At 37.5% G+C, this 26,768-nt stretch overlaps 1 protein-coding gene across 1 annotated transcript; it reads right to left on the minus strand.

Moving 5' to 3' along the window:
• Positions 1-4,799: 4,799 nt before the first annotated feature.
• On the minus strand, positions 4,800-25,966 carry LOC129360535 (melatonin receptor type 1A-like). The gene is made up of 2 exons (XM_055030839.1): positions 25,657-25,966; positions 4,800-6,077 (listed from the first exon to the last, which is right to left on the minus strand). The coding sequence occupies exons 1-2, from the start codon at positions 25,952-25,954 to the stop codon at positions 5,308-5,310; spliced, it is 1,068 nt and encodes a 355-aa protein (XP_054886814.1). The 5' UTR covers positions 25,955-25,966; the 3' UTR covers positions 4,800-5,307.
• Between the last annotated feature and the right edge of the window lie 802 nt (positions 25,967-26,768).

Raw genomic sequence — 26,768 nt, forward strand, 5'->3', positions numbered from 1 at the left:
CTTCTCTGTAAAACAAAGTATTTTAGTCTGAGATGTGAGGCCATCTGTTCAACAGCTGAAGCTTGGCCAAACCCGGGTCATCAACATGGCAATGGTCTCAAACAGCAGAAAATCTGGACAATAGCTGAAAATTTACGACACAATGTCTAAAAGAAAAAACAACAACAAAAAAAAAACAGTCCTCAACCTGCAGAAATGAATGTCTAGAAACCTCAATAAACTAAATAAAGTATGTTGGAAATAAAAACTGGAAAACAATTGCTCCAACAAGGACAGAGGTGGATACTGAAGGTATTTCCCATGACTGATTAAAAATCTGTGGACAAAATATTTTTCTTTTGTGGCGATATGAAAACAAAATCTATTGGGTAACTCAAAGAAGCATTCATGTATTACTATTTGTGGTCAGTGATGTGATTAGGAAAATGTTAGCTCTTCACTGTTTGGTGATGTAGCTGTTTGCATTTTTATACTTGTTCATTTCCAATTTCGTTCCTTCCCGTTGCAAAACTTCAATCTGTAAACCCAGACATGCTTACTTGGGGAACAGAGTTTAAACTACACAGCTTCAAAAATTTCAGGAGTAAGTTTGCTGCGCTGAAGTTAAACACCAAGACTGTCCTGAAAGGCAGTGTGAAATGCTGCCAGTGTTGCTAGATTGTTGCTCAATTAAACTGGTAGCCTTCTACAAGAAAGAAAGTAAAATAAACAGAAACAAAATCCTAAGTCCAATTAAAGGCGTTGAGAGGTTAATATCTGCTGATAAAAGCTTAAAACATCTAAGTTTGTGCCTGAAATAGATCGTAAAGCACAAGTCAGACATTTTAAAGTGATGTTTTGGGCAAAATAAATTACAAATCAACTGACCTAATTTCCTTTCATGCCAGTAATATTAACTTGGTATTTTGACAGAAATAATGATATATGCATCTAATTGAAAACACTTTAGATCAGTCACCACTTGTGCAATTGGTATTTAAGATATGTGCTATGTTTATTCATCTGGATTGAACTTTTAAATTGTAGAGTAAGGGCTTTCACTTTGAGGTTTCACATAAAAACTTAAACTAGGATAGGAGCCAGCAACATTTTGGCACAGTCAAAACAAAGTCCCCTTCCAAACTGATTACCCTGTTGCCAATTTAGGTGTCCTTAGTGGACCTTTAAGTTGTATGTGCATCCAGACAGCTGGATGCACATACACACAGAAATGCACACAGAAAGGGAACTGATTAAAATGGGAATGAAGCAGTCAGATTATCAGCAGCAACACCCCTTATAGTCATACTTGCAGAACTTACACTTTCTATGGGTGTTAGAAACACAGTGATGTGGTCAGAATACCATTCAGAACAATCACGGCTTTATTCCTCATTTTTATCTGATTTTATTTTTTCATTTAGTATGTTTCAGTATCTTCTGCGACAGACTGGCCTGTGCAGGGTTTAATCCCTGGCCAAGGGTGTTAGGAAATGGATGGATGTTTCAGAGCCATATTTAAGTAAGTAGTCTTCCTGCTGGGAGGATCTGATGTCGAACCTGATTACGCAAGTGCTTATGCGGAACCTAAACTGTTTGTTTAAATGAGTGTGGAATTGTTGAAATTTCTTTCTAGTGCTTCAGATTGTCAGAAATCTGAAGCAGAAACTTTTCTGGTCTGTTATTTATACGTCAGATTATGGACATTGACACTTCTTTTCACTGCAGTTGGTCTTGTTCTGAGTAGAAAGAGCCAAATATGCAAAGTCAAAGTCCGACATACTTGAAATGAATGAGGCAATCTTTTTCTATTTACGAAATTAATAAAAAATAAGTTAAGAAACTGTGACTGTCATTAATCCAACTGTCAGACTGAAGTAAAGTCATTCAGCCACAATGAAACAATAGCAGTGGAATATAAGTCAAAACAATATTGCAAAGCCAAACTAATGACAACAGGAGTTGATTTTAGAGGCAAATCTCTGGTTGCTCTTTCCTTGTTTCCATTGCCGTATTAGTTTTCAAGCAAATGTGTACAAAAGGGCATGCCATGCTGTGCAAGGAACCTTTTATCAGTGTAATACTTAACATTTTATTATTACCAAGAGCTCAATATGCTAGGCTTTACTATGACGGAATAATTTTAGATACTCACTCATCAATGTTGTGCTGAAAAAGTGTTTAAACTCCAGTGTTTTGTTCCAACATACAGGTATTATGGTTTTGGGAGGCAAAGAGGCCTTTCTGAAATCAGGGTTTGCAAAATTATTAAGAGCAATAATTGTCTTTCATGTAGCTGACATTTCTCATTGCAGTGAGATTGTAAAAACATGCATCATCTACATCCTTGATTTTGACAATTTGAAACTGAAGCCAAATATTTTGACATCTATGGAATATCAATAAATGTTAGCAAATGCTAATAATCATCAGCACTTTCACAAGAGACAGTAGCTAAGCTGATTTAAGTCAAACAATGTCCATGTTGCAATGGTAAAATCATAGTGGTTGAAAGTACCTGCTGCATTAATCATCTTCATCAGCAACAACCTGCCAGTCTACACTAAGACCATCAAACAGATGCAACCTATAACAGGAACTGGCTATTATAGGTTTAATAACATTAAGGTAGGTAAGTTGCTGTGCTTTTCATGACCTCATACCTCTTTGGAAATTTCACCGACAGACTCGCAGTCAGCTCATCAACTGGACTGACACAGCTGGGTATGCTGAGAAAACAGCATGACGGGTGTTATGTTGTAAAGTTTGCTCTTCTAAATAAACTTTACAAAACTGTTCCTTTTGTTATATATATTAAAACGTGCAGTTTTATCTGCTTAAACCACCTAGAGGGACTTCTGACGTCCCCTTTGTCATTAACTTCTCTGAGAATTTATTCAGTTTTCTAAAGATTTACTGCAAACTGGCATTTACCATCAGGAGGAAGAGGAACCTTTACCGATAATTTAATATTTCTATGCTATATGGCTTAACACCCTTTTGTACAGTATACTAGGTTTTACTATGACGGAATAATTTTAGATATTCACTCATCAATGTTGTGCTGAAAAAGTGTTTAAACTGCAGAGTTTTGTTCCAACACACAGGCATTATGTTTTTGCCTTTTTTTTGCCTCCTTTGTTTGCACTGGGGAACGCACACAAAGAAGTGTTTACAAAGTTACTGAACCCTGACTGATGTGTTGCTTTGAGTGCATTGGTTCTAGGTGTGTTATAAGGGTGATGTGTGGTAAGCTGAGTGATCCAGGTACCTCAGAAAAACAATCTCAAAATCCTCCAATAACAGAGATTGAAGGCAAGAAGCAGAAAGAATGTTCATGAAGTAAGAGTTTTGACACAAGAACAAAGCTGCAGTTCCTGGCCAGGTTTACAGGATGTCAAGTTTGATGGTATTCTCTACTTTCAAACTCTGGTGGGACTAATCCAAGGACTGACTTACACCATCCAAAAGGTTAGCAGCAACAATTAGACTATTAAAAGATTGTACAGTGATACAGTCAGCAGTTGCATGTTCATTAACTTATTAAACATATTTTGTGTCACTGCTAATTATCACACAGTTGGGGTAAAGTAATAAGCAGATGACAAAAATACCCAGGTAAAGCTGTAACCTGCTCTTTAGCATTGCATATTTGCAAGGTAAATGAATCAGAACCTCAAATTTATTCAGCTAAATTATAAAGTCAACACTGCAGGTAAGACACTATTCTAATATTTGGCTTATATTTAAGAAAACTAGCAAGATTATATTTGCAATATTTAAAGTCAATCAAAAAACAAATTAATTGGTCAGCTTATTTTTCTTGCTATGTCCCCAAATAAAAGTACTAGAATTACAGACAAAATTGTACAAATTTATGTGGAATAGCACCTAAACTACCTCTTAGAAAAGGGAAAAGTGTTACAACCAATGCAGTCCATACTTTATCCAGCAATCCTAGGTTGGAACATTGGACATTTGCATATAGTTCAGCTACTGAAGTGAGCTGAGTTATTTAAGATAACTCTACTAAATTGTTTAGCTTTTTGATGCATAGTCCCTTGAATGTAAAAGTAATTTGTTCATTAGCTATTTATGATTTGCAGTGGTAACGTGTCCCTTGCAAACAACCTCTCTACCCAATAATTAGTTGGTTAAGATCTGGTCATTTCACATGTTGTTTAAGCATTGCTTCTCTGCACTTAAAGAAGCCATTTGGAATGGTTTGGGTATTTCATACAGAATGACTGACTGTATGTCACCTAAACCCCCTCAATCTGAGGTTCTTTTGGACATTTTCCACTGAGAAAAGGCCTTGAGTGAAGCCCAGAACTCCCAACTGCACCTAAACAACAGGCAGAGTTTGTTTCTTTACACTGAAGTCGATTTTCTTTAGCATGATCACAAGACTATATTTCTGTGTTGAAAAGCCAATATTAAAACAGGCACCTGTGTGTTTACTTTACTGTAAAGTAGTGGAAATTGATATCTGAAATAATTCAAATCTTGAGTTAAATTAATGAGACACAGCTCTGTAGTTCTGCTTTATAAAATATAAAACTGTTTTAAAAAATTCCCTTTTTTTGAATAGGTTTTTCTGCAAAAGAAAGTTAGTAAATCATTTCAAGTCAAAGTCCTTTCAAGTCTTGTTCTTTTCTTGCTCTCTTTCCTCACCCAAAATAATTTTATTTGGAAATCAGCACAAATTATAACAAGGAAATTTAATCTTGAATATTTTATGCTTTTTCTTTTTTCCTCCCAGAAGCACCAATTTTGCAGATTTTTATTTATTTATTTTTTTACCACCTTTTACTATCCAAAAAATCATTCATACAAGCTCACAGTTTCTTAGAAATTCAGCAGCATGTTCTGTGTTAAAATTAATCAGATGGAGGAGAATGGACATAATATTTGGATGTTCCAACATTTAAATTAATTGTGATGCTGGTTAAAATTTGAGCAGCCAATAACTTTCAAAATTCACCAATGAGTAATGACCCCTTACTAAAGACAGTTATGAGGAGACAAATTACTAAGAGTTACTTTCAATGTCTGGTCCCAGTTTGACTCGCTACATTTTAAAATCTCTGTTTCCCTGAAGGCAGCACTGATAACTCTCAGTATGGCATCATTTATTTGACCTCTTCTTTATCCTCCTCTTCACCTGGAGCTGTTTTTCTCTTATACTACATGTTCCAGCTTCTTCCTTTCACAGTGTTGTTTGTATTTGTCCCCTTTTCTAGTAGTATTTTATTTCTTTTGCTCATGGCTTTTTAATAATTGTTTCTTGGGTGTTAAAAAAACACTTCTAGCTCTGGGCATTTTATCTCAGCAGTGAAACTTGAAGATAATCAGGACGATCCTCTTGTACTCCTTTCTGAAGTTGTGATTCAGGACGCCATAGATGACAGCATTGAGGCAGCTGTTGAAGTATGCCATGAAGTAGCTGGCTGTGAACAGCCACTCTGGGATGGATCGGCTTAGCCTGGAATCCAGCGCTACCACCAAGCCGATCAGGTTCAGCGGCGCCCAGCACACGGCGAATAGCACAAACACCACGAACATGGTGAGAAAGTTGCGAAGGTCGTGGGGTTTGATTTTGGGCCGCGAGTCCGGCTTTACTCTCCGCCTGACCTGGATTACCAGAATCCAGATGCGCAGGTAGCAGTAGGTGACAATGCTCATGGGCAGTATGAAGTGCACCACAACCACTGTGATGGTGTACAGCGAGCTAACCGACTGCGCGAAGGTGCAGGAGTATACCCGCGGGTCGTACTGCAGTGACTCCACAAACCAGTTGGGCACGATGGCTAGGATTGTGAGCATCCAGACAAGCATAATATAGCACATAGTGTTGCTGCTGGAGAAAACTTTGTCGTACTTGAGGTTGTGGCAGATGTAGCAGTATCGATTGATTGCGATGCCAGTTATGTTGAAGATTGAGCCGATGACACTGAGGCCCATGAGGAAGCCGCTGATCTGACAGTGGATGTAACCTGCAATCCAGCCATTATGGAAGATGGCTGTCAGGACCAGCGGGTACGGATAGATGGCCACCACCAAGTCAGCAAAGGCCAGGCTAACCACAAAGGCATTTCCTACAAAAAACAGAAAGTGAGAAAAAGACACAAGTTTAATACAACAAATGCTTTACACAGCTGAATTTTGTGTAAACATTTAAATTCATCTCCTGTTTCGTCTTAGTCTTCAAAAAAACAGATTTCTACAATTTTCTCTAAAGTGTTCTTAATAATTATTTTCAAGGGGCTTTCAAAGTTTTTTTGTTTGCTTCATAACTCATTTTTGATTAATTGTCTTGCAGTTGTCAGGTAAATCCTTTTTGATTGTGAAGTCATTAACTATAACCTAAATTTTTCCCGTTTATTTTATTGAATTTATTTTAACCAGTTCACTAATTATTTGTAATAGGTGGAGTTTAATTTTGTAATTCAAAAAGCACCCTCAGGTTCTGTTTAAGTAAATCAACTCACTTTCTTTAGGCTTTGACATTTCAAAAGAGATATTTTTTGATAAACCTCAAGAAAGGAGAGTAATGAACAGACTCAGTAGTTGCAGTGCTTTTGTGCTTGTTTCTTTATTTAAATTTGTGCCAAGAAAAAGAAGGCTCCCATTGAAGTTCATTGAGCAGAATGATTTCCAGACATGACAACAACACACACAAAAAAAATATTTCCTTTCAAGCCTTTGCAGAAAGATTTTCTGGGGTGAAAGGATTAAAAGACTTCTATCACTTCTTTCATTCTTTCATTCTCTGAGACAACTTGCAGCCTTTTCATCTGTACTGATTTTGCAGAAACAAAATGAATGTTGTGGTTAATTAAACAACAATAAAAAAAACAAGTTTTAAGATACTTGTTCAACAAAGAAGAAATACATCTGATTACTTTTTATTGGAACCAAGAGGAAACTGATGTGCATATTTAGTAAAGATGCTAATGGTCTGAAAGTAAGATGAGCTGTGGTCAAAACAATGTGAGCCCATCCCATTTGTCCCATGCTAAAGACTTTAATGATAAGGTTATTTATCATTTCTGTCTTGCGCAGGTCTTAGAATTCCTCTTGAGGATCTGAAGAGATTCTAAGCAGAAACATGTTGGAGTTTCTCTCATGGACTTGTTGCCTGATAAGCGGAGGACACTTAACACTCTTAAGGGCCGAGTGTCATGGTTCCATGCAGGATTTACGAAACAGCATCCAGTTTCAGTGTACACTTGGGAATTGTACACAATAGTTATTTACATGAGACTCCTACATTTATTCATTACTTCAGCGGCTTCAGCTGCAGAATATGTGGCACGGATAGACAGAATGTGGCAAAGAAGGACGTTCTCCCACATAAAACTATGATCTTTCAACGCAGACTTGAAAGAGGCACTAAACGACAAATCAAAACTTAGAATCCAGTTTGTCACATAAAGTCCATGGTAATGTTGTAAGGTCATAAGTTTATTATAACAGGACATTTCCCATCATTTAATAGTCACATTTGGAGAGTCTGAGCCAGAAAAACTCTTTTCTTTGGGGAGACAAAGAAATTATTTACCAAACCCCTTTGCAGAAATGTATTAATTAAACCAATCCATGTTTTACATTGAGTAGGTGGATAGATGAATGAATATGTGTAAAATATAACTTGAATGAAAATACATTTACAGGATAAACTGGTTGGTTGTATTACAGCATCTGAGTAAGCAGTGTATGTTTGATGTGTCCACATGTACCCTACTTTAATAAACTGAGCTTTTCAGCTGCAATAGTACAAAGGAAGGAACGATTTAAATGCAGGGCACTTCACTTGGGGCAGCAGGTAAATGTTAAACCCATAATTCAGAAACTCAAAGACTATCTCTCCTATGTAAGACCTCTATGGCAAATCAGGTGAGCTTTTTTTTATTATTATTATTGTTAAAACATACTGTATCTGCCAAAGCAAATAGCTGAAAATTGGAATAAAATTGAAACCACCTGCGACTTTGGCTGGTAGAGCTGTGTTTATATCTCCCCAGGGAGCAACAACACGTTACAGCTTGAGCTGCCTGAAGTGGTTAGAGCAGTCACTGCTACACTGAAGAAAGTTGTTAGTTATGTTCATCATTTCTAACACTTGATGGCATTATTAAAGTGCACTGATGAACTTTGAAGAGATTAATTATGGAGAGATGTTGGAGATATTTCATTAAGTTATTTTCTTGCTTGCGTCTTGTTTTTTTTTTTTTTTTACTGGTATGCATCTTGTTTTAAAAATACAAAATTTTGCTTGTTTGAATTCAAAATATACTAGAACAAATTTACCAATCTTACTAAATAACACAACTTCGCATTGTGAAAATGTTGCATATAGTCTGTCGAGCTCATGGCTCTACAACAAGTTTGTCTTCCATTATCTTGGTTTCCAGTGTGGTGCATCCTTTGTCACCTCTGTGGAAGCGTTAGAGACTTTAGATGCAGCTCATTCGGCGGCCTGTTGCTTTGTCTGGCGACTGCAGACTGTTTCAAATCGCACTTTATTAGATCAACAGAGAGGGCATCCAAAATCTTGTTTTGTTATCTTGTTTCAGACTCAGTTTCTTTTCTTTTCTAGACATTATAAAGACATTTTACTAAACACAGAGTGTAGATTCCAGAGGCAACTGAATCAAACAACACAGAGCAAAGAAAAACAAACTTTCAAGAATAAAAGGAGGATCTTATCATGGAGGCAAGCGCAACATAATTAAATACTTCAGAGTCGCAGCAGAAGACATGAAGTTATTGAAAGCCCCCAAAGAAGTGGAAAGGGAATACATATGTACAAATTTAAGAATAATATGAACATATATAATTAGTAGGACATCTAAAATAATTTATATTTCCTAAAAGCGCAATATTTCTTGCTAGACATCTCAGAAAATTAAATGGTCATTTTGTAGAGGTGATCACCCTGTACCACTGCGTGGATCTGATGGAAGCCCAGATTGCTTAGATAAATGCCTTCAGGTCATCTGCCATTTTGCGTCTGGTGTCGTTTATCTTCCTCTGTACAACAACCCATAGATTTTCTTTGAGGTTCAGGTCAGGGGAGTTTGCTGGCCAATCAAGAAAAGGAACACCATGCATGGTCATTTAACCAGATGGTAGTATCTTTGGTTGTATTGGCAGGTGCCAAGTCCTGCTGGAAAATAAAATCAGCACAGCCATACTGCCAGACATCCAAGGGAAGCAGGAAGTGATGCAGAATTTGCTGGTAGATTGAAAACACAGTGGACCAACATCAGCAGGTGACAAGCCACCTCAATTCATCACTGACCATGGAAACTTAACTCTGGACTTCCAGCAATGTGGATTGTGTGCCTCTTTATTCTCTTGCCATACATTAGGACCATAATTTTAAAAGAAAATGCATAATTTATTCTGAAAACAGTCCTCTGGATCATTTTTGTAACAGTGCAGTTCCTATTCTCCATAGCCCAGGTAAAAGATCTTTGACATTGTTTCTGGTTCAAGAGTTCGCTGACATGGGGAATACAACATTTATGTTATACGCTGTGACTAAATAGTGAAGAGAAGCTGTTGCAGAGTTGAATCGCCTCAGTGTGTATAAAGAGCGTCTCACCTCTCAACTGCTTCTGTAATAAATATGTTGTGGTGAAAGCTTTTATCACAGCACACAAAGGGAGCGTGGCCATTAACCTTGGCGACCTTAATAAGACCTTGTTAAACCTAAATTCAGTGTTTATCACCCCATGACTCCATCTTCATTATGAGGAGTCCTCGCTGTTAATATTCCGGATGATACTCTTTGTCTGCTGCAAATCACAAGTTTCAAGCAAAGAGCTGTGGCAAACAGAACAGACACAGGGGACTTGTTAACCACCAGTCAATTTGTATTAGTTGGTGGTTCTGTCTTTATTACCACGGTTGCCCTTGGCGGAAAAGATCCCATCCTCTGGTGTTTGCTGAACGTAAATGTTAATAAGACAGAAATAAAATGGTGACATTGTTAACGTTTCAATTCCCAAAGTAGTTGGGATTCATTAGAGATGTTCTTGCTGTAAATACTTGAGACGATGCATTTAATGAAAATGCCATCTCTTTGCTGTTACCCTCTTTAACTAGGAACATTGTTAAGATAATCTATCTATCTATCTATCTATCTATCTATCTATCTATCTATCTATCTATCTATCTATCTATCTATCTATCTATCTATCTATCTATCTATCTATCTATCTATCTATCTATCTATCTATCTATCTATCTATCTATCTATCTATCTATCTATCTATCTATCTATCTATCTATCTATCTATCTATCTATCTATCTATCTATCTATCTATCTATCTATATCTATCTATCTATCTAAAAATCTATCTGCATCTATCAGCATCTATCAGCTGCACCTATGCAGAATGAAAGGGCCTTTTAAGTAAAAGTTTTCTTTTCTCCGAAGATGCCAAAGTCATAAGAAACCATACCTACGTACAGCCTTGAGACCTATTGATCAAAGCCACTTTAAAAGATTACACAAGAGTCTGTCTTTTAAAAGCCAAATGTGAAAGTGAAATGGGTTAAGATGTCTGATCCGTACTACACTTTCCTGAACCTAAATGTAGAGATTAATCTCCTCAATTACACAATCTGCAGGTAGAAACACCTCAACTATCTAATGATAAATGAAACAGAGCCTGCTGTTAATCATCCTGTTCATTAAAACAAATGGAGACTTCATTGAGAAAGATCTCTATCTGAGCGGGGTGATCTTTGCCTTCTGAAGGCACTGAGAAGTTACAGTAGTTTCAAAGTTATTGCTTTTTACACATTGAAATGTAAATTTATGCATAGAGTTAGACAAATATCTAATCTGATCATCTGCTCTGCGGAGGGAGAAGTCCTATAAACGTTTTTTCTTTAGCGATTCCAAGTCCATATGTTTGTCTCACTGAAAGATGCCAGCATGCGAGGCGCTTCTAGTTACCGGAGAGAGGCTGTTTTGAAATGTGAGTCTCTCTACACAGCGAGTGTTTCAGTTCATTCTCCCCGTAGTGAGAATGTGGCACCGCCGGGGTCTTTGATCGTGTCGGCAGCTCTGACGGCTGCTTCTGGTGCTGCTGGATTCCTGTTGAAGTGGAGCAGCAAACATGGCTGTCACCTTCAGACACACTTCAGGTAGCAGTTTGGAGGTAAAAATAGCCGCTTGTTTGTCAGCTTGTGTCTTTGGATGTGGATTACTGCATGGAGCCCACAGTTTGGGGTTAGAAAACTGAAGTCAGTAGTGTCTGAAAAGTCATCCAAAGCAAACTTGAGGAAAAGGTCTGCCAGGATTGCATTTAAAAAAAAAATATTTTCTACTTTTCTCTCTGAAACTGTAGTTCATGCGGTATATTGAAGGAACACTGTGTTGTTATTCCATCCTTATTTTAAAGAACGACAAAGTTGAATGTGTTTAATTAAACTGCTATATTATGTGAAAGATCAACAGAAACCAGTGCATAATTTGAAGGTACAAAGAAAAGCAATACTTAGTTTTTACCAGTTATACCAATGAAAACCCAATGAACATTTCACATTTTGAAAAACAGTGAAGGCTGTTTGTTGAGCACAGTGTGATAGCACTGAAAATATGTGTTTCAGGAGGGTTTTAGCCCTGTGATATTTATTCAGTCACATGACAGAGAAGCAATGCAGGGGGTGTAATCGCTTTGAAATGGTAACAAAAGTGGAGGAAAACATATAACCATGTTTACCCATGCCATAAGTATGGGTAAATATGTCATCAGTATGACATATTGACATGGGTATACATGGTAAATACTTCCATAACAGCAGTATACATATCTGATACCAACATTGGCTAAAATTTTCTTGCCTTTGCATCCCTAATAATTTCTTTTCTATAGCTTAACCAGGAAAAGTAATGACTCTATAAGTTGATAGGTCAAAAATTATGCAAAAATTTGGAATCAAAGAAACAGATAACAGTCTCACAAACACTTGAAAAAACGCCTATAGCCTCCCTTAGTCTTAAGTTTTGGGTTCTGATCATTCTGAGTAAATTTAATAGATGAACTGTAACTTTGCAGAAGCTTTTTTAATGTTTGTGTCCTTTGGGATCCTACAGCATCTTTGTCATACACAGAAACACACATCAGTTATGTGCTTTATGAACTCTGTCACCATTGTTGTGACTGGTGATGGTATGAATGAAATTTATTTTCCGGTTCGTCAGTGCTGCATGCAGCTGCGCTCCACTCTGCTGCGCACTTTGCCACTTTGTAAAGAACTGCTGCAGGACTGGCAGTCTGTTGTCTGTTCCATCTAATGGATAAGAACTAACCACGAGGCAGCAGCTCAGGAGGACGTCATGTGAAAGAAAGGCTGTCGCATTTTGTGCGGCGCTCCAATCAGCATGCCCATCGGTCCCCTAAACGATAAAACCTGGACATTTTCATAAATCAATAAAATCTACCCCCGGATGCCCTGGGCAGTCCGGGGAAAAGAGAACGTTTGGTCACCCTAGTTTCACTCTAACTTTTTGAGCGAAATGTGAATTTAAAGCAACCCCAATAAGGTTTTCACACTCTGATTTCTGCTTTAACACTGAGCCGCTGCTGTCACTGTTACAACTTCATCCTGAAGCAGTTCAAAAAGCTAAAGCTCATGACTGCAGACCAGGAGCCTACAGAATACTAAGACACAGTGCCCACATGTTTGTTTTATTTATTTTCAGTTTCTCATTTTAGTTTCGTAAGCTGATATTATCTTGCGACACGATATGAGCAGGCCAGAATGTGCCTGTGTAGAGAGGAAGATTTCCAAGGAAAGTATTGGCTCTCTTGACACTTTAAGATTCTCTGAACTCAAAATGAAATGAGCAAGCAGCCCCTCCCATGACATCACAGAGCCAAGACCCTGCAGTTACTAAGATGTGGACTCAGCAGGTCATCTAAATTTTAAACAGACTGAATAAAATATGGGCATGAAATGCTCAACCAGTTTAAAAATAAAGCCACCTAAATCAGTGGAGAATAAATCAGCTCAACATGATCATCATCCTAACACTAAAACACTGCAATTTAGATTTCAATTTCCTTGTGGCTGACATTTATTGGAAAACTAGTTTTATGACTGAGACAGAATTAAAGTTACAATGCATAAACCAGGTCCAGTGATGCTCTGTCAGCTGTTTTAAAATGATAAGTAAAAAAAAAATAAAAAAATCAAAACGTTAATTACATTTAGTTTTTTTTTTTTTTTTATTGAAATCTAAATTTACGCTGATGGTCCTCAATGTTTCATTTAGGGGTATCAGAGCTGCCAGTAAGATAGAAAGAGAAAACAAAACACGCTTAAACTTTTTCTGCCACTTATTTCATCAGTTTTAATCTCATGGTATAAAACTTAAGCATCTAGAAGCTAGCTCCAGTACAAAAATATGAGGACATTTTTCTTTCATTGTCCATGCAGATGCACTCGCAGTGGTGGCAAAATTACTGTGTAGCGCCCCCCACTGGAGGAAATGCACAGCAGATGCTTTGTGTGGAACCAGAGCTCCATCACAAGCCTTAACACTTCTTTTTGCAAAATTCTGTCTCGTCATTATTTTCTTATCCTGTCTTATCCCCCCCTCCCTGTTTCATTAGCAAGTATGAGACAAATGCTTCTGAAAATAAAGCAATTATCTGCTCGTTAAATTCAAAACGGTCTCTTTTCTCTGTAGGGGATGGACAGAGTGTAGTTCAAGTGACAAGATTTTTGATAGACATTAATAATAAACATGGAGAATCTTAAAACAAAGGCTAAAAATAGGGACTTGTTTCATTAAAAAAAACAACAATGCAGAATACAAATTTAAATATCTTTTTTTGGTGAAAATTGAAGTTGAGAGACATTTTTACTCCTGCTTTGAATTCATGTTGCCGCCTGTCACAGGAGGACTTCAGATCACAGTAACTGATGCTAACCAAATGGACGCGTTGCATCAGCAGACCAGCTGTGCTGCTGCAAGCAAGTAGCTGGAGAAGCCTCACAGCCTTTGATCCGTGCATGGCTTGAGTCATTAGATCATTTTAGTAGAACATAACTGAGTCTTAGGAACACTGATGAAAGACCACAAAAGCTAATGAAACATGTTTTTCCTTCTTTTTCTCACTCTTAAACAGCTTGACGTGAACACTACATAGAAATTTTAAAACATATAATTTTGTTTGCAAAATCAAACATTAAACAAGAATAAGCAATCAAAGGCCTCGTTTACATAATTGATGACCAGCTTTTTGCATATTTCAACTGCTATTTTTTTTCAGCTAGTTCTCTTCGGTGTTCTTATGTCACACATCCATGGATTAAATGAGCCCCGTCACCTATTTTTAAGTCTTCAATCACATTTTTTATGGTTTTGCTTACAAAGAAGAATCCCAAAGTTTTGATCAAATCCCTATCTAGTCCAAAAATTTGTATTTTATGTGTTTACATGCTGTCTAACATTTTACTCTTACTATTTGTCACAGCGGGAAATAAGCGGTCATCAGTTGCTATGATGAAGTGGCTTAGGCTAGAATTTCTGTTTGAATGAAGGGTGGTTTATAAAAGCAGAATCCATTTTCTATTGAGATAAAAACAGCAAAAATGTCTTTAGTTTGTTATGATGATATTTAACATCTCTTTCGTGCTGCTTCCTGTCAAGTCAGGCTTGTAGCTGCATGTCAATTTAACCCTGTAATTATGTCTGAAAAGCTACATCCTCTCTAAAAACTGGGGAAAAACTATTACAATGGCATTGTAATATATTTGCCAATGTTTTGTGGTAATTAAGCTTGATTATAGTGTATAGTGTGCAATTCAACTCAACTGTAATGGATATAGTGCCATGATGTTGATACATAATCTTTTTTTTTTTTTAACTATCAAGCTTTTATTATAGATTTCAAATTAGGACAGCTGCATCAAGGACTAACAGCCTCTATAAACGGGCTCTGGTTGAGCTTCAGAACCCAAGACTCAACAATGCAACCATTCAACGCACTGCTATAGTAATATAGGCAATATACTGTGTTAGGTATTTTTTATGTCCCGCTTTGATTAGAGGATACTAGGAAATAGTTTGCTTTGGTTTAGCATTTTAGAGCAAAGCAACATTTGTAAATCAAATGTTTGTTAAACGTTTCTAAAACAGGCTTTATTTTTTGTTATTGTCACTATGTCTTAACAACATGAGACAGATAATCAGTGAAAAAATTCAAGCTTTTCTGCCTCCTGCCATCTGCAGCAATTCACCCCATGGTGTAATCAAAGCCAAGGGAAGGGTGTTAGAGCATTCAATCACCCGTGTGTAGATAGTACTCATACCCTCCGTCTTTCTCTCTACTACACTACAGCTAGTTTCCCAGACTGGAGCCTGCCATTTATTCTCCACCTAGTTACCTTGGCCAGTTTTCCTGTAACGGTGAGTTGCTTATCTGACATTAACACAGCTGCAGCATGTACACATGTGTGATTGACAATACTGAGACCTTGATCTGGGCTTTGATTAATATTATTATTTTTTCATCAGGAGCAGTAGATTTTTGCAAGTGGCGGCGAGGGAGGAGGCGGAGGACCTCAATTATTATTTAAATTATCTGTTTTATGTCTTACTGCATGGTGACAGATTTAACAAATTTGTAAAAAAAACATATTTTTCTAAAGTTTCCTTCTGCAGTTTTAATGTGGTATTGTTTTTTTTTTTTTTGTTTGTTTTTTTTTTGTCTGAGCAGTGGTTTTGGTCATCTGATTGCCATGTATCCTATTTACATATATTTATAGAGGCAACATGATCTTCCTGAGGAACAAATCCAGAACATCCTGGTTCTTAATGGGGAGAACAACATGTAGGTTGACCTTCTGAATACAATGAGTGGCGTGAAATTTTTTTTTGTTTTTTGTATGTATTTGAATAAAAATAATGCCAATGTAATTTGAGAAATTGTTCATGTTGTTCAGTTTAGGAAAAAAAATAAAATGACTTGAGCTTGCAAAATAATGTTCCACATCTGTCATAATATTCAAATTGGGGTAATTTTTGGTGATGCATTGAGGAAAGTGAAGTTTCTTTATGTTTCTTTTCCACTCATATATTTCTTGTTTGAACCACAATGAGAGATTCATCTGAAATGAATCATAGAATAGAAAAATCAATTTCCTTCTCATGGGTGTAGAATACTAAAAGATGAGAGAAGGGAATCACAAAAAGTTGAACCCACAAATTAATCTCAATATAAACGGTGCAAAAACCACAATCTAATAAGGGTGGGAGATTAAATGCAATTAATACATATTAATTAATAGTATTAATACATTGAGATATTATTTATACATGCTAATACTTGATTATCTTAATATTTTTGTACTGATATCTTAATTTCAAGGAAGGCAAAAGTCAGAACTCAGAAATGCAAATGCTCAATTCATACAGTATATAGTAAACTTATATCAAAGTTATGAGGGGGTGGCTGAGAAATAAGACAAACTCCATACTGACAAAATGAAACAATGACTTGAACCCTGTGTAAAACTTAAATTAATTATTCTGAAAGAAAGCAAACCTGGTGAACCTTAATACATAGTGTCAACTAGAGGCAATTAAAATACAATTGATTGTCACTGTCAACCCAACGATCATGAAAAAATCCATGTCAAGTTGCAAAATTGATTCTGTCAAGTTTAGAAATCTGAACCCTAATGTTTAGTAAGTTTTCAAAAGAAATTCATCAATACTCTGCAAACTAATAAATATAGCCATAATACATTGGGCTAGATGGATTCCCAATACCAAAGATGAAGCTCAAGTTGCTTGTTTGATACCTGCAAAATTAATAGAGATCAAGATGCTAAAACTCAGAGAGGAGGAGACATGATGGTGAAGGAAAAGAATTAGAAAACTGAGGAAAATGTGGCTCAAACACAACCTATGTTGTCATGATAATATTCCACAAAAATATCAGTGTTGATCAACTTCCAACTATCGTGCAGCTCTGTTCCTTAGGGTGCATCCACATCGGCACTATTTATTCTGTAGTTTGTTTCTAGAAAGTCATTCATTTGGGAAGTTGTGAATGCGTAATCAAGCTCTGATGCTGACCAAACAAGCAAACTGTACTCCACCTAAAAGCCTAAGTCTTGGTAAGATTTAAGTGAACTCTAGCGTGGTTTGAATGCATATGTTAATGACAAGTGAACCAAAGACCATTCCAACAATAGGGTTAAATACTGCCAAAACAAGCACTAGAAAGAGAAATAGGTTATGGTCTTTTAACAACAACAAAATTCTACAACCACTAAAATCTGACGTCTTTTTTTTTGTCAAGATGAAAGTTTATGTCTTCTTCAGTGTCATTTCCTTAAGTGGTTCTTGGTGCAGCACCACCACAGATGAGGAGGTGAATAAGTTACTCAAAGAGTTTGGTTCATTTGACAGTCCAGTGTGAATGCAAACTGCAGAAGCTGAAAATGTGACAAATGTTGCAACTCCGGTCCCCAATCGAACTGAGTCTACCAAGCTATCAGATGTGAAAACACCTTAAAATTAAAAAATCCAAACAGCTCTATTCATTTATAATTTTTAAAAACATTTAGACTCTATTTCAGACATTCTGAAAACACAGAGGCTCTTTGACTAGACCCAAAGTTATTGGGACTTGATCCTTGTTTTCCAAAGATTGAGAATCTAACACTTTTACTTTCTAGACTCACACAGTCTGTGCAGCCTGAAATCAAACAAATCTGGACTGGGTGGCTTCAGGGCACAGACTAATTTTCAGCCCCATGACAAACAAACTGAAGATATACATTGGTGGGTCTGAGAGTTAAAGATGAGCAGCACAGCTCTGTCTCAAAGGCCTCCAGCAGGTGATGCATCCTCACCTTCACTGAGAGCATAAACAGGGTTACAGCGAATGATGAAGCGTTGTGCGCTTAAAGGAAATTAGACAAAATAAATCACGGAGGCTCGGCAGCAAACAGGAGCGTCTGACTCCTGGAGCTACAGCGACGGGGGCAGGATGAGGGCTGAGCTCAGGTCAGGACCATTAGGTGTGATGTCAGGGAGGACAGAGAGGCTGCGACTCTGTGTAGGAAAAGCTGCATGGGATGAGCCTTCACACCAGAGAGCACGACTGCTGGCTTGTTAGGCTCTCTGCCAGCTGTTGCTGCTGTTATCACAGCGTCTCTCGTCTGCTCTCCATGGGTCACAGTCTTACTGTCAACACTCCAAATAACAGCAGCTAAGAAAAGCTTAAACTATAATGAGAAAAAAGAGAATACCAGCACTCAAAGTGTCTGCTGGTATCCTTTATGTATCAAAATGCTTGAAAATGTACTTTCTTTCACCAGAACGAAATTCATCAAACAGCTTAAAATGATGACACTTTGCTCCACAAATTCAAACACAATGAAAGTGTGATTTTTAGAAAAATCAAAAAGTTATGCTGGAAAATTCCTATTTATGTTTGCAGAGGTGGAAGAATCAATACCTACCTGGCAAGATTGTTTTATATCTTTTGTTCTCAGTTTGTAAGTTGGGTTCAAGCTCTAGGATAGCTTCAGAAAACTCTCCAAAGAGAAAGAATCAAACCTCCTGCATGAATGCACAAAGCGAGAATTCAAGAGACTCTGGAGAACCAACGCTCTCTTCTAGTGCGCAGTCATGCCTGTATTTCAGTGACCTTTATGTAAAAGTCATCCGAAAGAAACCTTTCCTACATCTTCACCACAAGGTATCGAGTGTTTGCAAAGAACAGAAGAAGAGATATTCATCTCAAAGTCCTTAGATTTTACTGTACCTGCACCGCAATAGGGTTCAATCTGATGAAGAAAAAGACCAAAACAAACACTGAAACTTTTTTTCAGTGAGATTCTGAGGCAGGAAGATGATATAATGACCAACCCAGAACTATGGATATTAGTCTGAATTATTGCCTCTTATGTTTATCAGCAATGCCAAGATAATTAATGGTTGTCCCTTTTAAAAACTGATCTGACAGAAAACCTGTGGTTTAAAAAAGAGGCCTGCAGCTATGCCTCCAGGTTTGAAAAGGATGTAACAATAAATTCTTCATTCGCTCATAAATGATACAGCCCATATGTCTGGATGACTTTAGATATTAATACAGTTATACTGCTGTGAAAAACTTTTACAGATTGTGTCTGTTTTTGTTTTGCTCAGAAAAAGCTATCCAACCCAACAGTGCTCTGTGTGACAAATTGCCCCCTTGTCAATTCATGTACAGCAGCTGACCATATTTTGAGAAGCTTTTTTCCATTTCAGCCACCTAACCCTGGCTAACTGCTAGTTCTTTGAATAAGGTTAATAGGTCGCAAATTGCAACACAACATGCCCAGATCTAAAGAGATTTAAGAAAAGTCCAATATCAGCTTGGATAACAGGACAAAGTCAATGCTAAGAGGTTTGGGACTTCAGCAAACCTCAGTGAACTATTATCTAAAAATTGTGAAATTATGGAAATCAGTGGTGAAGTTTCACAATCTTTGGGAATGGCCGGTCTGGATAAAGCACTCATCAAGATTTGATTTCCACTAAATGTTAAATCCTTCTCACAGGAGCTTACCTGAAAGTAAAATTGAGACTCACTCATTGTACCGCCTAGTGGTGACATGAAGAATTAATTTACATGCTTATATTGGATGTTGAGGTGGTGAGTTGCCAGGGCTGTTCGAAGCTGCTAATTTTTCTTCATTGTCAAAGTTGCACCAGAAATGGTTTTTACATTAAACTGAAATATTTATATTTAAGCTAAAGGGAGAAAAAACTGCTAATTTAAATGCTAATAAGAAGCAGGTGTCACATATCCAGTGGATATCAAAGGCTGCATTATTTGAAAACCCAGAGGAAGTTTCCCAGAATGTTGCTTTCACTTGTGAACAATATTGTCAATGTGGATTCATTTGTCTAAAACATAAAAAATACTTTTGCTTTCATTGTTCTGCTTCATATTAATTGTACATTTAAAATAGAAAATCTTGTTTTTTTTATGTAAAGATCGACATGTTTCTGATGACAGTGACCCTTAAAATTTGTGTCTTGAACTTTTCCACATTTATTTTACAAACTTATGGGAAAATTAATCTGAGACCAAATTAAAATGTGCACCTAATTAAGAGTTAGTATCCTACCTGTTTTAGATGGTTCGATATATCCCATGAGGGTAAATCACCAGTGAGTTTGATGAAATGCTGAGGAGTTCATTAACTTCTGAATAAAATGTGTTTGAGCAGCGAAGCAGCTATGAACACCTGCCTCTGCAGAGGTTATCTGGGCTGCCTCACGTGTGTTAAACAGCATCATGAAGACCAAGGGACACAGCGGACACTTCAGTTGTGGTAAATTAAAGCAGGACATAATGATATTCTGAGCTCCCAACATGGCAATAGAGCAGCAGAAATTGAAAGGCAGATAATGTAGAACGAGTTTGACAAACAAGTACGTTTTTACATCTCACATTGTCATTTCCACAGGGAAAATAGGAAATATTTTCATCATCATTTCAGACGCACGTCCACGTTTATTCTTGTTGACTGATATTTATGTTATCGATGAAAGAAATCCTGAGAAAAATGTTAAATATTGCTAAATATTGTTAACTTGTGAGCGCTAAGGCTCATCATTTCAAATGGTTACACTGCTGATGTTTTTAATTTGGAGGTGACTATTTCATATGAAGACATAATATTTATCATAAGAACGGATCATTATGGATAGAGTATAATAATTTCTACTTATTTTCAACACTTTAATATAAGAGATTTAGGCTTCATTCAGCTGTGGCAAGGCAAATCCTGTTCTTTACACATCAGGGTTCAATTTTTACTATTCATTTTTTAAGATTTCTGCAGTTTTAGGGAGTGTTTTTGCTGGAACAGTCCTGATTCTTTTCTGCTTTTGTAATAAAAGCATCCATCTGCTGTTGTTCACTTAACAATAAAAAAATAGATATATTTAAAAGGATCCTGTGATGGATGGATTTACTTCTTCTAAGCCTCTAAATCTAATCACATTGCCGGTCGGTGTGTTTGCTCGTGTATGCTTAAATCTGGTCATCGCAGATGCCTCCAAACAACTCGGGGCCACCTTCTGCACAGAGCTGACTGATTTACATAATAATCTTCCCAGGCAGAGAGCTACAGGGCATTGTGGAGATGTTCAGAGGGAGCTCCAAGGATGTAAAGAAGAAAATGAAGGTGAAGGAAGAATCGTGAGCTTATTTTTCAAACAAATCCCCTCAGTGAGTGGTATTTCTATATCAAACCCATTGCCTCACTGTTTTCCAGTTTCTGATTCAGCTCTGCAACGAGAAAACAACCGTCTGCAGAGTTTTACTGTACGTAACATTGGGAGCCACATGAGGTATATTTGTTAGTCTTAAATTAGATAAATTTGCATTTGTGAATAACCATAGAAATGACAAATAAGATGAAGAATGATTCTGTTTTTCTGAAGTAGCTTAAAAGGCAAAATCTTGAAGCATTGTTCTGTGATTGTTGAAAATTGCAAGAAAATATGCATAAGAAATTGGTTTAGAAAGGAGTTGGAAAATGTTTCGCAGATTGATTTCAGTAAGGATCTGGGTCAGAGCAAATTCATTTTCATATACGCTTTTCACACAGATGGTTTCATTCAGTCTCAACGTGAGGAAAGCTGAAACTGAGATGAGCTGCAGACCACTGGCGCCTACGGCAGACTGCTGGATGTCCTCAACCAATTCTTCATTCATAGCAGTTTTCTTGGTTAGAATTGAGAGGAAACCAACTCTCTTGGATGTAAAGCAACCCCACACACAGACTGAGTCAGGATGCCCCTCCGCTGGCATGACAAAGGACTCATTGAAGCGCCTACCTGTGCTTTTCCAAAAAAAGATGTTTTTACACAAATCTGAAAGCAGGTTTGTAAGAAAAAAATAAAAATCCAGCAGAACCTGTCTACCCTTTATGTCGTTTTTCAAACGTATTCATGTCAGTACTTATGCAAATAGACTAACATCGAGCAAGTTCGCCCAGAAAACTCTGTACTAGTGCACTAGTCATCTAATGATCACAATAAAAACCAAGGCTGGAATATTTTAAAACCTTTTGGACAAGATTGAAACGTTGACACTGTTTATCAGAAAGCCTTGCTGCTCATCATATTCTTGCCTTTATATATTTTCCCACCTCCTTCTGTCTCCCCTTATAAGTTAGAAGTTAAAAACAATAAATATGTTTAAGCCAATAGTACCAAGCAGATGGTATTATTGGCACATTATTGCTTTCCACCAGAAAAAGGTAGTTAATTAAGCCAAGACATAAAGATTGCAACTAATATCAGAATACAATAGGAAGATAATCCAGTGAAGATTTTAAACTAATGATATTCAACAGAAACAAATCCATTTAAATTAGTTTTTTCCCAAGAAGATTCATTTTGAATTTTTCTAAAGAAAATAAAAATGTGGTTGAAAAAGCAAAAGGCTAACAGATCTCCATGCAAAGAGGTGGTTATAAGGATCTGATGGATATTTGGTCTTTTGTGTCATAAAATCAGTTTTCAGGAGAATAAAACAGTTTACTTTAAATATATTTGAAATAGAATTGTGTATTTGCAGTCTACCCATGTTAATAAACAGTGAATTTATTTTATTTTATTTTATATCTAATTGGAAACAGCCACAGGAGGAGTCACAGATTTTTATTTTTCTATGCATTTCAATTGATACAATAATCTTCACATATCTTCCTGTGAGGTCAGCAGCAGCAGCAGCAACAGAAGAGGCATATTAGAAATGCATGCTCATAGATACTATTGGGTGATATTTTGAGTTCATCAACCGGCCTAGTCTTTTATGGATTACTCTATCCAGGCGGGACTGTCCTCTGAAAAGGTTGAGCGCCGCTGATCTACTGTCGGACTCATTCAGATTGATTTCCAGCTGAAATGCAGCAGCTCTTGGTTTCAGGCACAGCAAACAAGTTTAATTTGGCGGGATCTGGCAGTGAGCCAAAACCCATCCATGCCAAACACAAAGCGCTCCTCCCTCCTTCTTCTCTGATTTAACAGCGAGCTGAGCTGAGTGTTCTGACCCGTTGAATGTAAACCATTACAGGTCAAGCTCCTGAAAGACGCCAGTAATGATTTACTCTACACTAAAGGTACTCTGACAGTTTTTCATAGATCAGGTGACAGCTGCATGATGAACAATAGCAATAGTTTTGTGATGATCTGATAATGTGTGTCAGATGAATGGTAAGGAAGAGATGATGAGAGTAATTCAACAGCTGCATTTTGGAGAGAAGAAACAAGGCAATGAAGAGTCATTGAAAAAGAAAAATAGGACACCTGAGAGGACGAATGAACAGGAGAGTCTTAAAGGGGTAAATTAAATTGGAAATGCAAGAAAAGACAGAACAGAAAGGTATGAGCTTAATTGAAGGATGAGCTGAGGAGATGAATGAGGGGAAAATGTGGAGGACAAATAAGAGGAGAGGACAGAAAGCAAAGCTACAGGATGAATATAAAAAAGAAGGAAGCAGTCCATGACGTTTTCTAGTTTTGGTTGCTATATTCTTGCCCTGGGAATCAAGGAGTACAGAGACAGAATCCATAGAACCAGAGCAGCACAAGCATTAAAAAAGTGACACATCTGGGCTTTTATCTTTATCTACTGCCTTAGAGACAGTTCAGCAGTATTAGAAAAATTGAGATAAAGACATGCAAAACTCCAAGATTCCACTCTTAGCCTTTGCTGTCATGGACGGTTATCTCTACATTAGCCTATTTATTTATTTAAAAACATTTTGATGTGGCTGAAAATCTTCATTAAATAGTCAAACTATTAAATCTGTCTTTTGTCATTTTTAATCATTTTTTCAGTGCTTTTTGTGTTTTGTGTTCATGCGATGAATTGGGATCAAGACAGAGCAAAATGTATCTATTATTTTCTACGGGTGGAGAGAAATTTCAGACGAACCCCTCAGCTTCTCATATGTGTGAAATTTCCTGTCAGACACTTTTCTTCATGGAGCATTTAAACCAGTTCATGGAGGAAAGCTGACCTTTCCAGTTGGGAGGTGGATATTTCTGCCATTTTCTCTGCTTCTGCTCTCTAAGGAGAGTGATCGCCCAACTGCTGAGCAACGCAAATCTTTTGAACAAAGACTCACTGATCAATCAGCCACAGATCACAACTTTCTCCTCATCAGCTGTATTGAGTTACTGGCTGCTCATATATTTTTAACTGCTGAATAAATGCACAGAAAACAATAAAGCCCCACTTTTAAAGTAAAAATGCTTCAGATATAAAAATCTGATCAAGTTTGTGGACATATTTTTGATGCATGAATATGAAATATTTTCTAATATCTTAATTTTCTGCATCATTCACGAGTATGATCTCTATGATAAAAAAGAAATTCTTATTGTTCCCAAAAACTGGGCTCAACTTTACTTTAAAGCTGCTTTAAAACAACAAAACTGTTCAAAGTGTTATATGGGTGTTTTAACCAAAACTCAGGTAATAAATATTTAATGTTTATATGCAACCAAATTATATTTAAAAAAAATCTCTCTCTTAAAGTCACGCTTCCCCTGAAATATTGTTTCATTCAGACTTTAATGGTCACTTTTCTGCTTGTGCAGCAGAGGTGTGAATTTAATTGCGGCTCTCAGCTGGCACACAACCCTCGCTGCATGTTCAACCTCCTGTTGATCTCCATTAGCACTGATTGAGCAAAGTGTCTCAATAAGTGCCTCTTGATTTGAGCTTCCAGGGAGGCGATGTGGCCCTTCTCCTCCTGTGTTTCTCCTCTGTTGCCTTTGGAATTAGCATGACCATTATTGCACTTTATTTCTTATTTGTTACAGAAAGACATGAATTGGATTTACGCTCCTGTTTATGGAAGTCAAGCCTCCCTAACTATTTGCATGCTGCCAAACTCATAAATATTGCTTATCATTGTTCTGATATTGTCAAATAAACTTTGATAGGATGATCATCCTGGGTAAGTGTTTTAAATATGATATTTTCCGCTTCAAATCATTCTCAGGTTTGGTAATTAATGAGAGTTAATAATCTTTCTGAATTCTTGTTTAATTAGTTGTAATTATTTTCGCTTCACTGTGCACAGCAGTGGGACTTTTAATCAGAAAGGGGTAACTATCAAGTTTACAAACTCATTTGCAGGAGAAATAAGATCTGCTTCAGAAGTTTAGACCTTCAGAAATCACCGAGGTGAGTCAGATCAGCTGCAGATCTTTCTTCATGGCAGACAATAAAAAGGGCAAAGAGAGGAAAGATCAACTCCAGACTCATCAGTCATGTTGCCTGGTTAGAGAATGAGCAGCAACTTCCTTTTGATCCAAAACTCCTGGCACTTTATCTAAATGATGTCATTAATCAGGGATACCATTTTGGTGTACATCGACTTTAACTTCAACATTTTGTATTTTATTCTTTACTAGATAAAACTTTTTGAAATGAGTCCTACAGAAAAAAAAAAGTTTATTGTTTAATTATTGGAATTTAAATAATTTTACAGGGATTCCTGATGTCATACGAAATCACAAGTGCATCAAATTGGCTGAAAAAGTGATGAGACTGAGGATTTTTCACACCTCATTCTGTTCATACTGTCACCGCTCCCTGTGTCTGTACCTGCTTTCCTGAGTTTTCTGTTCCTGAACACCGACACGATCACCAGCAGGTTCCCGATAACATCCACCACGATGGTCGTGATGAGGACGCCGGCCAGCACGGTGGCCACCCACGGGAAGGAGTGCTGCTGCTGACCCGGGGCACCCTCCTCGCTCGCCGCTGCCGTGGAATTGCGCGGCTCCAGGGTCCCTCCCGCCATGGTGGGCTCATGGTCCTCCAGGGACATCAGTTGCGGGAGGTGCCTTGGATCGACCAGTCGCATTGGGTCGTAGCGGCGGAAAGTGGGTCCATTCAGCATAACGCACGAAGGTCAGACTAGGCACAGCCGGAAAGGGTGCGCATGGCTGCGCGCTCCGCTGCGGTTCAGTTTTTTTTTACGCGCCCGAGCCTCCAAAGGTCGGACAGGATGTTTCAGAAGACATTACTTTTGTCTTTGGTTTATCCTACTGGACACCCACGGAGGATCAACGGCAGTCTCGATCTCTAAGGCTCAGGAAAACACATTGTGTGACGGCAAACATCTCCCCAGTCAGTCTGGTAAAAACCTTCCATCTAAACTGGAAAACAGCGGCTCAACTGACCCGTCTCATTCTCCTGCTTTCGGTCACCTATGCGCTCTCCTGTTCATAATCTCCATTTCATTCAGCCTCTCATGCGCTCCTTCAGTCTGGAGACTTCAACATCATTTGGACACTCCTCCAGCTCCCTCTCTGAGCGCCTCCGTCTGAGCCCAGCACGTTTACGCGCCTTTAAACATCCAGCGAGATCCGCGCGCTCTCTCACCTTACCTCTTTCTCACGCGTGTGCCCGTTCACGTGAGAGTGCACGTGCTTCTCCGAGGTTCACCAGGTAAACCGCTATCCACCTTTGCGCATATAGACTATAGACCTATAAGAAATATGGACACCGTAAAATCATAAAAAGCTATAAAACATAACACAAAGATCAATAATGTCTACCAATAATATTATCTATTTAAGGATATTATGTTTAAATATCTCCTTAAATAGATAATATAATTATGTTTAAATAATAACATTTGTAGAAATCTATCAAATTACATCTTCAGGGCTTTTAGTAAAACAAAGTAAAATCAGGAGCTCCTCACTGAG

Source organism: Poeciliopsis prolifica, unplaced genomic scaffold, assembly GCF_027474105.1.
Source record: "Poeciliopsis prolifica strain line A6 unplaced genomic scaffold, Auburn_PproV2 SCAFFOLD006, whole genome shotgun sequence".
NCBI classification, from domain to species: Eukaryota; Metazoa; Chordata; class Actinopteri; order Cyprinodontiformes; family Poeciliidae; genus Poeciliopsis; species Poeciliopsis prolifica.

What these genes read in the sequence shown, in the direction of transcription:
- LOC129360535 (XM_055030839.1), bottom strand. Translation starts at nt 25,954, where the DNA reads ATGCTGAATGGACCCACTTTCCGCCGCTACGACCCAATGCGACTGGTC. An exon ending in CAGAAAACTCAGGAAAGCAG is followed by an intron (nt 6,078 to 25,656) that starts GTACAGACACAG and finishes TGTTTTTTGTAG; the next exon opens with GAAATGCCTTTGTGGTTAGC.